This window comes from Antrostomus carolinensis, unplaced genomic scaffold (assembly GCF_000700745.2).
Source record: "Antrostomus carolinensis isolate BGI_N321 unplaced genomic scaffold, ASM70074v2 scaffold29472, whole genome shotgun sequence".
Classification (NCBI taxonomy): domain Eukaryota; kingdom Metazoa; phylum Chordata; class Aves; order Caprimulgiformes; family Caprimulgidae; genus Antrostomus; species Antrostomus carolinensis.
In genome coordinates, this window is record NW_010302188.1 from 1 (window position 1) to 13731 (window position 13731).

The following is a 13731-nucleotide window of genomic DNA, read 5'->3' on the forward strand; positions in this document are numbered from 1 at the left end:
GCATTTGGACAACATGTGCACTAAGACACATGGTCTGAATCTTGGGATTCTTGCGTTTGTGTTAGGGCAAGAGTTGGACTCGACAATCCTTCTGGGTCCCTTCCTACTCACAACACTGATTCTACGTTTCTAGATAAGAAGTGCATGGCAGAGAAGCAGAAAAGCAAAGAGAAAGTACTGCTTCTGCCCACACTACCAACTATGATTTTTGCCTTGGCTAGCCAGCCTTCACTACTAGAACGATGAAAATCTAGTGGTGACAGAACAAATCACTACAACCCAGGGCATAGTGGAAGCAGCACTTTGGCCCTGTAGCCCATCAAGCCTCACCACAGGTTCCCTGCTCAAGGACTGCAGACAAGGTCATTTTAATCATTGCATTGTTCACAACCGCCTTTCTGAAACAGTGACTGTTCCAGTTTGGATTGGTTCAGCCTCCTCACTACAATGCAATTGATTAGACATCTAAAAATACAGCTATGAACATTTTGAATTATCTCAGAAAACTGAGGATGCGCTTCATTACACAAAAAGAGCTTCTCAATTTGAAACTGAAGAGACGGCAACAAGAAATTCTTTGTAAAAAAAACTCAGAAGTCACTTATAGCAACATCTCACAGGTTGGAAGAATTGGCTGATCACAGTTACTGCCTTCTTCATGATACATGCACTGAATCACTCTCCTACTCTGCCTTTAAAATTCAAAACTAGCAAGCATAAACCTCAGTCAGCTCCTCCCTGGTTCTCTCAAGACCCTTGATCTTACTGCCTCGATTCTGAAGGAGTCATGTTAATACTGCTCTTACATGACAATTTTACCACCTGTCCCTAAAGGTTCCTTTTTAAAGCTATTCAACAGAGGGGAAGAAATTTCATACTCTTAAATTTAGATGGGTTTCTTCTCCTTTATAAATTAAAAAGGCAAGTAGAAATGATTACTCCACATCCAAGCTCAGAGCAAGGAGTCTTTAGCAAATTTACACCTCATGCTGATTTTATGCTTAGTAGGTAGGACAGCACACTGCGTCTCAGCAGTTTTGTTTAAAGTTATCATAATTAAGGCCACGGGCAAAGGCTTTCCCTCTCAAACCAAGAAACACCCAGAGCAAGATGCAGGTTTACGACACTCCTCTAGACATTGCAACCCAAGAAGTCCACTCAAAATACGTAGGCTGAATAGTGAAAACCACTATTGTTCTACTCACAAATGGGAAAAAAACCAAATCAGCATAAATTAGCCACAGACCACAAGTTTACTCCAACACAGAGATTAAAAGAAGTTCTGGATCATCTCCAAATAATGAGGTTATAACCCAGACTTCACACTGCCTCCAACTGAGTGTCATCCCCCAGAGCAGCTGGGAGTGCATGACTGACACATAATCAGTTTCTGTGGTTTCTCAAAATTGGCGAAGAGGTTAATCTTCCATTGTTAAATTCATCCAGCACGTCCACACTGCTGAACAATTATATAAAAGACTGCCTTTGAAAGCAAACTATCTGGACATGCTTCCAACTCTTCAACATCAAACACACAAAAATCACACCAGCTCATACTGATGTTAAAGCCTCGTGGGAGGAAGAACAGGATGGTGGTGCCATTAAAAACCACGCCCTAACTAACACATCTACACAGAGAGACACTTGATTATCAACAGATGACAATAATTAGGCAGAAGTGTTTACAGGTGTTGAACTAATGCCATGAAGACAACACTAACTGCCGGATAACCCCATATACACAACTTTCTTAAAGGACTGCAAATCTCTAATCAGTGCAACTTGATATACTTAATGGCAACTCCTTTTGGATCACGGATTTTGAATTGTTTTTCATCTAGAGTGTGCTCTGTATCTTGCAATCCTACTATAAATATAGTTGCTCTCCTACTTTACTAGGTTACAGACATATTTTTCCATCTTTGAGCAGGCTACATGCAGGCAAATTTACCTGGACAGATGACTCATTAGGTCAAGGAGATGAGTTACACAGGCAATGGCAACACTTTCTGCTACGCGTCAGGAAGGAGAAAATGCTTTACCGTATGGTCTGTAAGAGGAGGCAGCACAATCAGCTTCTCCATGGTATTCATTACCACCCTCCAGAGCTCTTTCAGCACCCGTTTCAACACTGTCTTTTCACACACAGTCGCAAACAGTGTCAGGCTGCAGGGAGAGAGCAAGAACTGAATAATTCCAAAGAACACAATTTGCAAGGAAAAAGGAGAAGTGTATAGACGAATCAGTGCCCCATCCACAGCAGTTTGGCATAATGATTGCTATAAGGGTAAAAATCTTCCCTTTTCATAAAGTACGGCCTGTCTTCACCCTTGGGGTTCTAGCACTGAAGAAGTTTGGCCAAAATGGATTATTGACATTTCTGTTCTCAATCATTTCTATTTATTGACCTGGGGTAAGTTACAGTGGTTGGGAATAGTCCAAATAAGAGCAAGTATCATTGAACTGGTTCCTTTAAGAAGATACTTCTTGATGTGTCAGGTTTACCGAATATATAGGAAAAAATTACAAACAAGTATAGAAAATACGTTTTAAGCTTCAAGTGGTTATTATAATGATTTTTGTTGAATACCTAAATTGATACTTCCCAGACTATTAGGCAGAATTTCCTGCAGAGTTTCTGATAGTTGAAGTCTCTAAATCTTTCATCGCTATAATCGCCTCAAAGCATTTCTTAGACTCCTCTGTATTTTCTTGCAATTGCATTCACCAACAATCATCAGCCGTATGTTTGTTCCTTTTTACATAAAGAAGGTCTGCTTTATTTCTCATTTACTCCTCCTTTATTATTGTAGAGACTTTCAAAAAGGTCAAGAAATGTTAGATTCTTCTTTGCAATGATTGTTGGACTTGATTTACTGATCACACGGGGGCAGTTACAAAACAGGAATTCCACAGCCAGTAGCAGTGCACAGGCAACAGGTAATTTTATTTCATGTAACGTGTCCCAGATTTCCCTTCTTCCCATAGCTGGTTAGACAGCAAGTGAACAAAACCAAACAGGGATTGGTCCCAGATTTCCCTTCTTCCCATAGCTGGTTAGACAGCAAGTGAACAAAACCAAACAGGGAGAAGAATGATATGGGTAGGATGCAGGAAGCATCAAAAAAGACTATCCTTCTGTAAAGGAGGAAAGAAAAATATCCAGGCTTGGATTATCATAATCAAAATTACTTGTTCCACAGCTGGATTAAAACCCCGTAGGATATCAATCCCCAGTGACACAAAGAAAGATGGCTTCTCAGGATTCATGAAGGCATGCACAGAAAATGGTCAAATGAGAGGGCTCCTAGATGTAACGATTGCTGCAGAGAGTCACTTACTACATGGTGACCCAAAAGAAAGATGGGACAATCAATACAAAGATCAACAAAAGAAACTACATTTTAAACTTGTAAAGCTTCGCATCTCTCGCAGCATTTATTATGCAAATTGCTGGCCACTTCTTTCAAAACAAAGAACTGCTCTGCGTCAGCAAGAAGTTTTAACTTCTACAAGGATTTAAAACTATTTCTTTTTGTAGAACAAGGCTTAGCTGTTGAGAATTATGTGCAGTTAGCCACAAAAAGTCCCTGTACAGCTGAATCATGCTGTGTGGTGTTAATGGCAACAGTTAATTAAAGCAATGGATCAAGCTTATGTACGTTATATAGTTCAGAAGCTTATTTTCTAGTCAGAACAGCATCAGGTATGACTAGAACACATGGGCATGACATGACTGGGATACTGAGTAGCATATGTATCAAGTATGTAAGTATGGTTTGCAATACGTTTGCTAATTGTCTACAGTACAATTTGTACAGGAAAAAAAAATGCAGCTAGTAAATTTAGAATTTCAGCCTTTCCTACTACCTGATCAGCAGTGTGTTTTTCTGATATAAATGCCAGAGGGAGAAAGGAGAACTGAGAATGTGCTCTGGGCCCTGAATGCAGGCTGAAGAGGTGATCCATGGCTTGAGAGAGGCAGATATAGGAAAAAAAGCCATTAATTCATCCTGAGACTTTAGAGACCAGACATCTCAAGAACAATCCAAGAACATGGAGCTATTTTTCCTTCGCCCATCCTCTTGCCAATCTGATGCGCTGCATGTGTAACATATATGAACACTCGCTTACTTTCCATCCAGGAAATCCATCAGTGGCCTCAAGACATTATCCGCATCTTGTGCAACTGTGTTTCTGGCATTAGCAGCAACGTTTCCTGTCCCTTTCACTTGACATAGGATGTCAGACATTTGCTTGACACACTCATCAATACGAGTCTGAAAGCTGAACAGATAGGAGAGAGGCAAAACCAAGATTATCACTGGCATAGATCCCAGTTGTGGTACATAAGGTAAATATTGCAAGTCCATACACCATACACTCAATTACACACTCCTCCTTCCTGAGATTTTCTGCTTATTTCCTTACTGCATTTGTTACTAACAGGCACGCCACCCAATTCGTTATGCACAACATCCACAGAGAGCTTACCACCTCTGAACACAAGACAGAATCACACTTGAGAGGAGCTTGTTCATTCATCTTGCAAAAAACAAATGATCCTTTCCTGATTTCAAGAAGCACCATTGTTCTTAGCTCAAAGCACCCTGCTGTATTTTTGCTTTCTACACCAAGTGCTAACAGCACAGAGACCGGGATATAGCATGGAGCAATGGCACAATGCATGCACAACTCTGAGCACCCAGGAGTCCATTGGCAGTAATTTGGTTATGACCCATCATAGGCTGTCTTTAAAATAATAAAGACAGCCTGAAGGCAGGCACTGACCGAAACCAGTCCACTGCCATACAGTCCATGCTATGTCAAAGTATCAAAATGGTATGTGGGGCTCAGCTATAAATTGGGCAGTGTCACTGTAATGAAGTGGCATACAAGTCATTAAAGCACAGTAACTTTCTGTCTTTTACTGCTAAAAGGAGGTTCAAAAGGAAATAATACAATGGTTAAAAATTATTAATAGTTCCACAGAGCTGTCAACACATCAATTAATTGAATAAAGGAAAATGTTTGGACATGTAAAAAAACAGTTACTAAAAACAGGCATTACAAGTGACATTTAGCTATCCACCAACAGCACAGAGGCTTGAAACCCGGAAGAGATGTCAGTGCTAGGAGCTAGGGTAAAGACTTAAGAGCAAGAACATGGGTTTGGAAGTCAGCTTTATATAAGTGGCCTGAACTTCTACTGCGTGAGCCACCCAGGACATCTGTGGGTTGGGTGCTAGCATTCAACTCCTCTGCCCTGTGGCTGTCCTTCCTCCTCCACCCTGTCACCTCTTTCCTCTCCTGAACCGCCACCCCCAGCCTCACGGTCCCTCTTGCTCACTTCCAACCTGCCTCTCGCTGGAGCAATTCCAGAGCTCTTTCTCCATGCATCCTCCACTTTCACTTTCCCCATTTCTAGAAAAGTTGTTTGCAGCAGCCATTAGTGGCTACAATGACATCTTAACCAGAGACATAAGTCACACCAAACAAAATAGTACCAAGAATTTCCTGTATTGCTGACAGTCCCTGTTCTGTTACAGGCTAATCTCAACCCGCAATTCTCCCAAATACTGCCTCAGTTGTAGGACCCTGCCTCAAGATGCTGTAAATCCCCAGCCAGGGGATGAAAAATAATAGAATCCCTTAAAAGATAAAAATTAATATGATACAAAATTGTCACCAATTATGAAAAATGATAAATCAGTTACTGTGGCAACAGGTTCACCTGAAAGTGAAGCTTGTGTAGATGTACAGCTTAACAGGAGCCATTGGCAGCAGCAAGTTAAAAGACAACCTCACCTCTGCTGTCAGACAGGGTCTTCTGCTTCCTAATTCCCACAGGAATTCCCTCCTTCACTCCTACAGCCTCCAAGAACAAAACAGCAGCTAGCCTTGCGTGAAGTATAAACCCTTCCAAGGCTCCTTTTTTCTATAATATCCTTTAAAGCAGAAAATACTTCTGTGCCCAAACACAATCCTCTCTCAGCACAAAGGTGGTGAGGCTCTCCGGCTAGGTGCTGCTTTCCCAGCAGGCACAATGATCTCACATAAATGAAGAAAAGTTAGTATTTGCAGTGTCAGGTGCGCACACTGTTGTAAGAGCAACTGTTTACAGACTCTGCACAGAATATTGTGCATATCTGTCCTACATACCACACTTCCATCCTTTAGAAGATCCTACTTATACAGTAAACTGCAGCTCTGCTTCTCATTCCCTATTACTGTTAAGGAATGAGTAAAGCGTCTGAGCCGTCTGACTGGCTAAATCTCTTGTTGGCACATCTCTGTAAAACACTCCCAGGTATGTATGCTGATACTGAATAACCTTTTAAAATCATATTGCAAATGTCAAGTTTGTACCCTAACTGCCTTGTAACAGTGACACCATGCAGACAGGTTTCAGACAACAAAATTCACCCCCTAATTATGATTTCTCATTCATCCTCTACCTAATTTTGAACCTTATCAACTCAATTCAGTTACAATTTGAATTTCCCCATTTCTTGCTATAGCATCCATTACTGGCAATGGGAACTCAAGGCTTATCTCCCCACTTAGCTCTGTGTGCTGAAATCCAAATAGTTGCTGCAAAATCCCACCATGACTTTTTTGGGCATAAGTACTGCAAATCCATGGACTGTGTAAGAGGCCAAGTTGGTACAATTTGCTTTATTCCCCTTGCCCATGTTTCAGCCCTACTACAGTTCATGCCTGCATTAATCTTGTAATAAAGCACAACATTAAATGAATGGCATTTATCATGAAAAGTGGTTGTCTCTGAAGATCAGTTGGGAACCCTGTATTTCTAGATTTTGCTTAATTGACATCTTTTATGGTTCATTACAAAATTATTATGAAGTCGAGCACATTTTTGTCCTCAGGTAAATGGTAACATGATTTGCAATAAAACTTAATTGCTGTCCATTACTCCAGCCATACTTTTAAGAGCTCCTCCCCCTGAAACATTAAAAAACACCATTGACTGCAACATTGGAATAAGACAATCTCAAATTCTAAACCTGTTTCCTTCTTATTCCAATATTCATTTAACAATCAGAAATCAGTCAGCTGTTTCATACATTTAGAGCAGAACATTTAAAAAATAATGTTGCTTCAGAAACACTAAGCTGGAAACTGCTTTCTGAGCAATAAAGGAGCAGGCAATTCTGTTGCTGACAAGCACTACTTAGAGAAAAAAATCACTCTATGTAATACAAATACATTTCACAGTTGAAAGAACTCCATGTTACATTTCTAAGCAGAGCAATATAGAAAAGAGAGACTTCAAAACCATTTCTCACTTCTTTAGATGGCCTCAGTATTTGAAAGACCACGAATTTATGACAAAAAGAAAAATATAATGCAGTTGACATAAGTTTTTTTTCTCTTCATAACCTGACTGAATGAGATTAGACAAAAGAATTGAATCCTTCAAGGACAGGAACCTCCTCATACTCACCTGTTACCAAACACAGCACTCAGCTCATCCAAAACATTGTTCAGCTTCACCTGGAGCTCTTTGAGATGGTCACTTGCTTCTGCATCCAACTGTGGAGGAAAGAAGAGCACTTAGCTTGAACCCAGGGGGCAGTCTGCTGCCCTTCACAGTGTTCTTCACTGTTGAGGCTACTTCTTAATAAGCAGGTGAACTATCACCACTGAACTCTGCCAGCTAGGATGCTCTGCTGCTGTTAGAGAAGGTGTGAAATTATCAACAGATATTTCCCTAAACAGCAGCAAGTGGTTTCCCCAGGCTCCAATACCCCCCAATACCCTTCCTGATATGTGCAAAGCTGAGAAAGAAAGTGAATGTAAATTCCCTGTGGCTAGTAGAGTAAGCGGGCTGAAAAATAATCAAGCACTGTGCATTACCTTGGGTTCACGGGTCATTTCACCTCTCTAAGTCTAGAAGGAGACAGGGCTTTTCAGGCTGGATGTTATTTACTTATGTATTTCTAAATGCATGGTCTTGAAAGATGCTATTTCACCCTCCACCCTGCTCTCCATATTCAAACTGAAGATTGACCCAGCCAATGCTCTCGGAAGACTGGACCCCAGCTACTTTGAAAACATGTCCACAAGATCATGGCAGGAACTGTTATGCACTGATCACTTTTGGAAAGCATAATCTCAGCTACGGGTATTGAGCCAAAGTAGCTCTACTCTTACATGGAGGCAGACAGCTTTTCGTATAGAACTGTTCAGAGGAGACTTTACCAAACAAACAAAAAGAAGTGCCCCAGGCACTACATGGACACTGCTGACACCTTGGCACATGCCGTAGAAATATCCTTGTCCCACTATTATCAGTCCAAAACCTCCTGTTTTTACGTTCAACAGTGCTCTGTATTCCAGCTGTAGTCATCCCTCCAGCCTCAAAAGAGCCACTTTTGAGGAACCTACCTGTGTGTATACAGAACAACACATGTTGAATGCTTTGGGATTATTTGCTCTGAAAAAGTAACTTGTAAAACAGATTTTCCTTTGTAGGTAGGCAGGCAAGCTGCTTGTAAAACAAAAACCTTCCAGAAATGTTTGCCTTTGGCATTCAGAGCTTCAGCCCTTACCTCTAAGGCAGAGTATCTATTTACAAATGTAATGAGCCAGATGCCAGTACAGTGGTTTAAAATCAGTTTAGATTTTTATGGTATATCCATGCATGCAGCTATACAGGATTTGAACAAGACAGGAGCCCCCACTTCTATATACAGTGCTGAAGCCCTCTTCATATTCCTCAGCATCTGTCAGAGAAAGCCAAGCCTTAGGGGATTTGGAATCTAATCCGTTCATTTTCCTGCTGTAAGCTGGCACGGAAAACTGACTCTATTAGGCATTTGAACCTGTGCTAATGAAACTCCTGGATCAGAATTTTAAAGATAATTTTAAATAAATCAAGCAAATGATGATTACTTAAGCCTTATAACTTTAGGCCTTGCTAGCTCTGATTATTTTTCTTTTATTAAAGGGAATTCGTATTCCTATTACCTTTATAATTCCCTCACTAAGAAGACAGAAGGAAGCTAATGACATGCCCATCAGCAGTCATTCTAGCCAAACTTGTAGGTAACAAAACAAAACCAGCATCTGTTGGTGGCAGTTTGTCTTGCCTCTACATTAATCCTTCCCTTCGATTGTGTAAAGGGGCAACGAGTCACAAGCTGTCTGGTTTGCTATCTACAATTAATGGCACTGAACAGTTCTCTGATTTTGAACGTATCTGGTAGATATGAGGCAGGACCAGCTCATGATTCATCAAAATATTTAAAGTACCTGCTTTCCCAGTTGAAAAAAGCCAGTAGAATTTGGCACAAGACATCAAGTTCCTCACTATTTACTTCTTTATAAGCTACCAGATACATGTGTTACAGGTCTAGAGGATGTTCGAGATTAGGATCAACCACTTACTGCCTTGCTTCATGAATCACGCAATTAATGCCTTGTTTTACTGTGAGGTGTCACGGGGAGCCCGACAACTACCTCTAAGCTTCTCCTTTCTATTATACTTGTTGACTGCAAACTGATCTTCTCAGGAGCAAAAGAAAGGCTGATTGCCAGCCCTGTACTGCAAGAGGGGTCAGCTGGAGCAATGCTTTGCCAAGGAGGTGAGCTCCATTATCTGTGGCAAGGAACTCTCTCCTCCGGAACACCAGCTCACAGCTCTCTGGGTGAGAGAGAGAACTGGCAAGACAGCTGCCCAGATTTAACTTTGAGGTGCCCTGCTTCACGGTCAGGAAGACAAACCCTGGTGGTAAGCATTATGGTTCAGTATCCATCAAGTCCTGTGTCATCCTCGAAAGACTGTTGTCTTCCAAGCAACTGCTACTATTGAAGGAGTAGTCCACATACTACGCTACTGATTATTAACACTTAGGTATTGGCATGCTTTGGCTTGAAAGCAAATTTCAGGGAATTACCTGAGTGTGCCTTAAGTCCATTAGGAACGTGCCAGTAGGTGTGTACTACTCTTTCACATATATAAATCACACTTCAGTTACAGCATCCCTGTAGCACGTGGCACAATGGCAAACTATTCTTTGCCAATATGGTGAAGCACTGATAACAGCACTTAAATGAAACAGTGTACGTTATGCTGTTGCTGCTCAGACAATGAATTCTAAGCACATCAGCTATCACTGATAGCATTTCCTGCTACTTGGACTGCATGATAAATCTGGCTGGTGGCGTAAAACAGAAAGCACTGTTATGCAGTTGGGTCACTGCCATATGTCACATCCAGCATCCAGACCATTTCTATTGGAAGCTGGAGCTCCAGCAGGCTTATGATCTCCATTCTGTGGGTGTATCAGAGATGATTCAGAGGAAGAAAGATAAGGAAAAATTCTCTGTGCAAAACATGGGACGGTACCCACAGCAAGGTGGGTGGGTGGGTGATCTCTGAGCAAGTGCTCCAATTCCAGTGGAAATAATGGCTGGCACATCCATGGTTCTGTAGTTGAGACAAAACGTGTGACAGAGAAAAACAAGGTGCTTGTAAAGAGGGAAGAAGAAACCTTGTATTTACATGCCAGGGAAGAAAGCAGGGCCCTGTTAATTTCCTGCAAAGATTTGGGACTTGGCACTTCAGATAATCTGGGCTTCAAAGTCTCATCCAAGCACATTCAGGGCTGGAACCTCAAGTTGCCTGCTAATCTGAATGGTGGCATTTACAGCATAATGCTATGAACTTCAATTTAGGTTGATCTTCACCTGTGTCTCTCATGGATGAAACAGAACTCATGAGTCAGGAATTTGCTGTGATGGGCTTCTAAGTTTTCTGAGATGTCATTCGTTCTTCTTTGGATTCTACACACATTGGTGAAGCATGAGCAACCAGAACTGGAAGGCCCCTCTGCAGCTGCACAAACATAGCTCTTGTCTTCTAGAAGATGATGATGTTAATCAATTTACATCTTAAAGCCAGTGAACCTGTGAAATCATCAGCTCTGATCTGACACATCAGCAGGTACAGAATTTTGCCCTTATATCCTATTTTAGCTTTATGGAAGTTCTAGAATTCATCTGGCTCCAGCTTAAAGTTGCTGATTTTTGTTCTGCCTCCCTCCACTAATCCCTGGGAGCTCCCGTCTGCAGAGGTGACTGTGAAGCAGGAAGGTCAACAGTTGCAGCCTCCCTTTAGGGACTTGCTTGCACTGAATTTTCATGCATCTCCCCACTTTCCTATGGGATTCAAGAGTAAGGAACCTAGAGCACTGAATCTAAACAGCAGCTGACAGCTTCTCAAATTCTATAGTGGCTTTAGCTATGGCACATGGGAACCTAAAGAGGAGCAATCAGTAGATACAATCAGTCCTTTGAGAACATTCCTATCCAGTCCTGGCTGTTCTTGGCTGTCCAGCATTTTTTTTATTCAGGTGGCTAACTTAGGATTTAAAACGTGGGATAACCCTGGCTGAGCATTAAGAGGAGAGTTTCCTGAAGCATTAATTGTACTGATTAGCTTGAAACCAAAGGCATGAAAATTGTATGATGACAATCTGCTGCTACTCAGCAGCAAATTCTTTGGGTTCCCTAGGCAGTGCTTGTCTCTGATGCTCACTCCATGTGCTTGACTTGGGGGGGAAAAAAAAAAGTGCAGAAATGTTTCAAACTAGGTTTCCAAAGCACATCGAGGCTCCAGCAGTGGACAATGCAGCACAGTACCTTTTAATTTCAGTGCCATGAATTCATAACTCATGAGAGGCTAAGCAAAATAATGGCCTGCAGAAAGCCATCTATCTCAAGCAAAATGAGAAAGGCTTATTCTGGTGTCAGGGACAGCCACAGAGCAGTCTGAAGACTGCAAAAAACTGCAGAGGTGGGTAGAAAATGCAGGTCACATTAGGTTTTATTAAATAATGTATGAATAATTAATTAAATGGGGCCAAGTTCAGGCAAATTAATCTATATAGCCCACTTTAGCACAGAGCTAAATTACAATCTCCATTCTGTGGGTGTATTGGAGATGATTCAGAGGAATCAAAGGTTTTAAAAAGTATTCATTTACCCAATTTCTCTCCAGGACTCAACTCCTCAATTCCGCTGTTTATTATGCTTTTAATGCTACCTGCCACTCCATAAATGCTGCCTTTCTAAAACATGCTTCAGCAATGCCTGAGAATGCTACTGAGCCAGAGTAAAGCTGTATTGATCCCGTGAGATCAACACAGCTCAGAAGGGAAATAAAAATATTAATTATAAATCCTAAAAATAATTTAAAATACTTCTTTCTGTGTCTGTATGTGTGTATATTTATGTGTGTGTATATATAAATGTCTTGAGATCTCAAGTACAGACCCAAGAGAATCCCTCCACACAGAGCTCTCAGACTCTGCTATTGTCCTTATTATTTCTAACTAGTAATGTTCAGAGACCACATGATGTCAACACATTAAACACAGAGATGCTGGGCAATTTTTGCCCTATTTAGTGCCTTCTGAATACTACAGTCAGAAAAAGATAAAGAAAAGTGAGGGAAAATGTACCATTCCTCATCTAGGAAAAAAAAAAAAGTAAAGGAAGGCACTATATCGAGAAGCCCAATCTCAAGAAATAGTATTGGGCAAGCACATCTGTTCCATGTTATGCCATTACACTGCAGGATGCTTATGGGAGAGCCCTGCCCCTTCCTTTCCTTTGCTGCAAAAGGGTAAAAGTGATATGGATTTTCACAGGAGTGTGTTTTGGACCCACTGGCAAAGAGTGCTAGGGAGCAGCAGTATTTCAAAGCTTTCCAGAATTGTTCAGTGCTACAGATGTAGATGGATCTGTGAATCAGAATCAGATGAAGCCACAAGTACACCATAACTGAAACCATCCCCTAAGTTCTGGCTTCACACATGGTACAGCTATAACATACCTGCCACAGGAACAATGGAATATTTGGTACCTAATTCTCAACACCATCTTTGAGAATGCAAAAAGGTGAACAGTTCAAGATGACCAGGACATACCACTATTCTACTTTCTTATTTCCCCAAGGAAGCAGTTCTTTTTTGGGTAGAGAAGTCAGGACAATGCTTACATTTGTGCAAGCTACTGTGTGATGTATAGATGAATATACATCAAATCTGTCAAAGAAAGTAAGAACTGCCCTTCCTGAAGGAGAGGATAAACCCCACAGATTAATTCCAGCAGCACGTTTATCTACACGTTCTATTCTCAAAGCTGCTGTCTCATCAATTGTTACTCACTACCAGGTTCAATCTACATCAGAAAAAGGACTACTTAAACTAGGACAAGACCTTGTTTACTCTAGCAAAACAGAGGACTTGGCAGGTTTCAAGTCAAGAAGCAAAGTACTACATAGTCACCCAGACAGAAACCCCTGGGGACAGCAAATAATGCAGGCACCTAACACAACACGATTCATTTCTGGTGATCAGCGGCAACCTAATGAAGTGGACAAGCAGTATTTGAAAAGAAAATTTAAAAATCTCTTTGAAAAACCAGCTTCGTAGCTGGTTTCTTCCCGTGTGCTTTATTCCTCACAGTCTGGGTTCCTCTGCCTTTTTTTTCTTTTGATTCCACAGTGCAGGGGAAATAGTGGATTAATCGCCTCTGTTCTACCATACCTATACCTCCTAGAGAAGGTTTTAAAGGGCTGAATGCAGACATGAGGTCTATTCTAGGAAAAGTAGCTGACACTCTTAATAAACACTTTTTTTTCTACTCCTGTCAGGTGGTATTTTCCATTTGCAGGTGGTATTCTCATTTTGAAATGTA

At 41.1% G+C, this 13731-nt stretch overlaps 1 protein-coding gene across 1 annotated transcript in view; it reads right to left on the reverse strand.

The window, feature by feature from the left end:
* Positions 1-2042: 2042 nt before the first annotated feature.
* Positions 2043-13731, reverse strand: part of LOC104521661 (protein unc-13 homolog B) — a gene marked incomplete at its 3' end in the record, with an annotated part of 82721 nt that continues 71032 nt past the window's right edge. Inside the window, exons 24-26 of the mRNA XM_029083957.1 lie at positions 7469-7557; positions 4135-4287; positions 2043-2166 (exon numbers count right to left, since the gene is read on the reverse strand). Coding sequence (XP_028939790.1) covers positions 2043-2166; positions 4135-4287; positions 7469-7557 — 366 coding nt within the window. The remainder of the gene's footprint in view (positions 2167-4134; positions 4288-7468; positions 7558-13731) is intronic.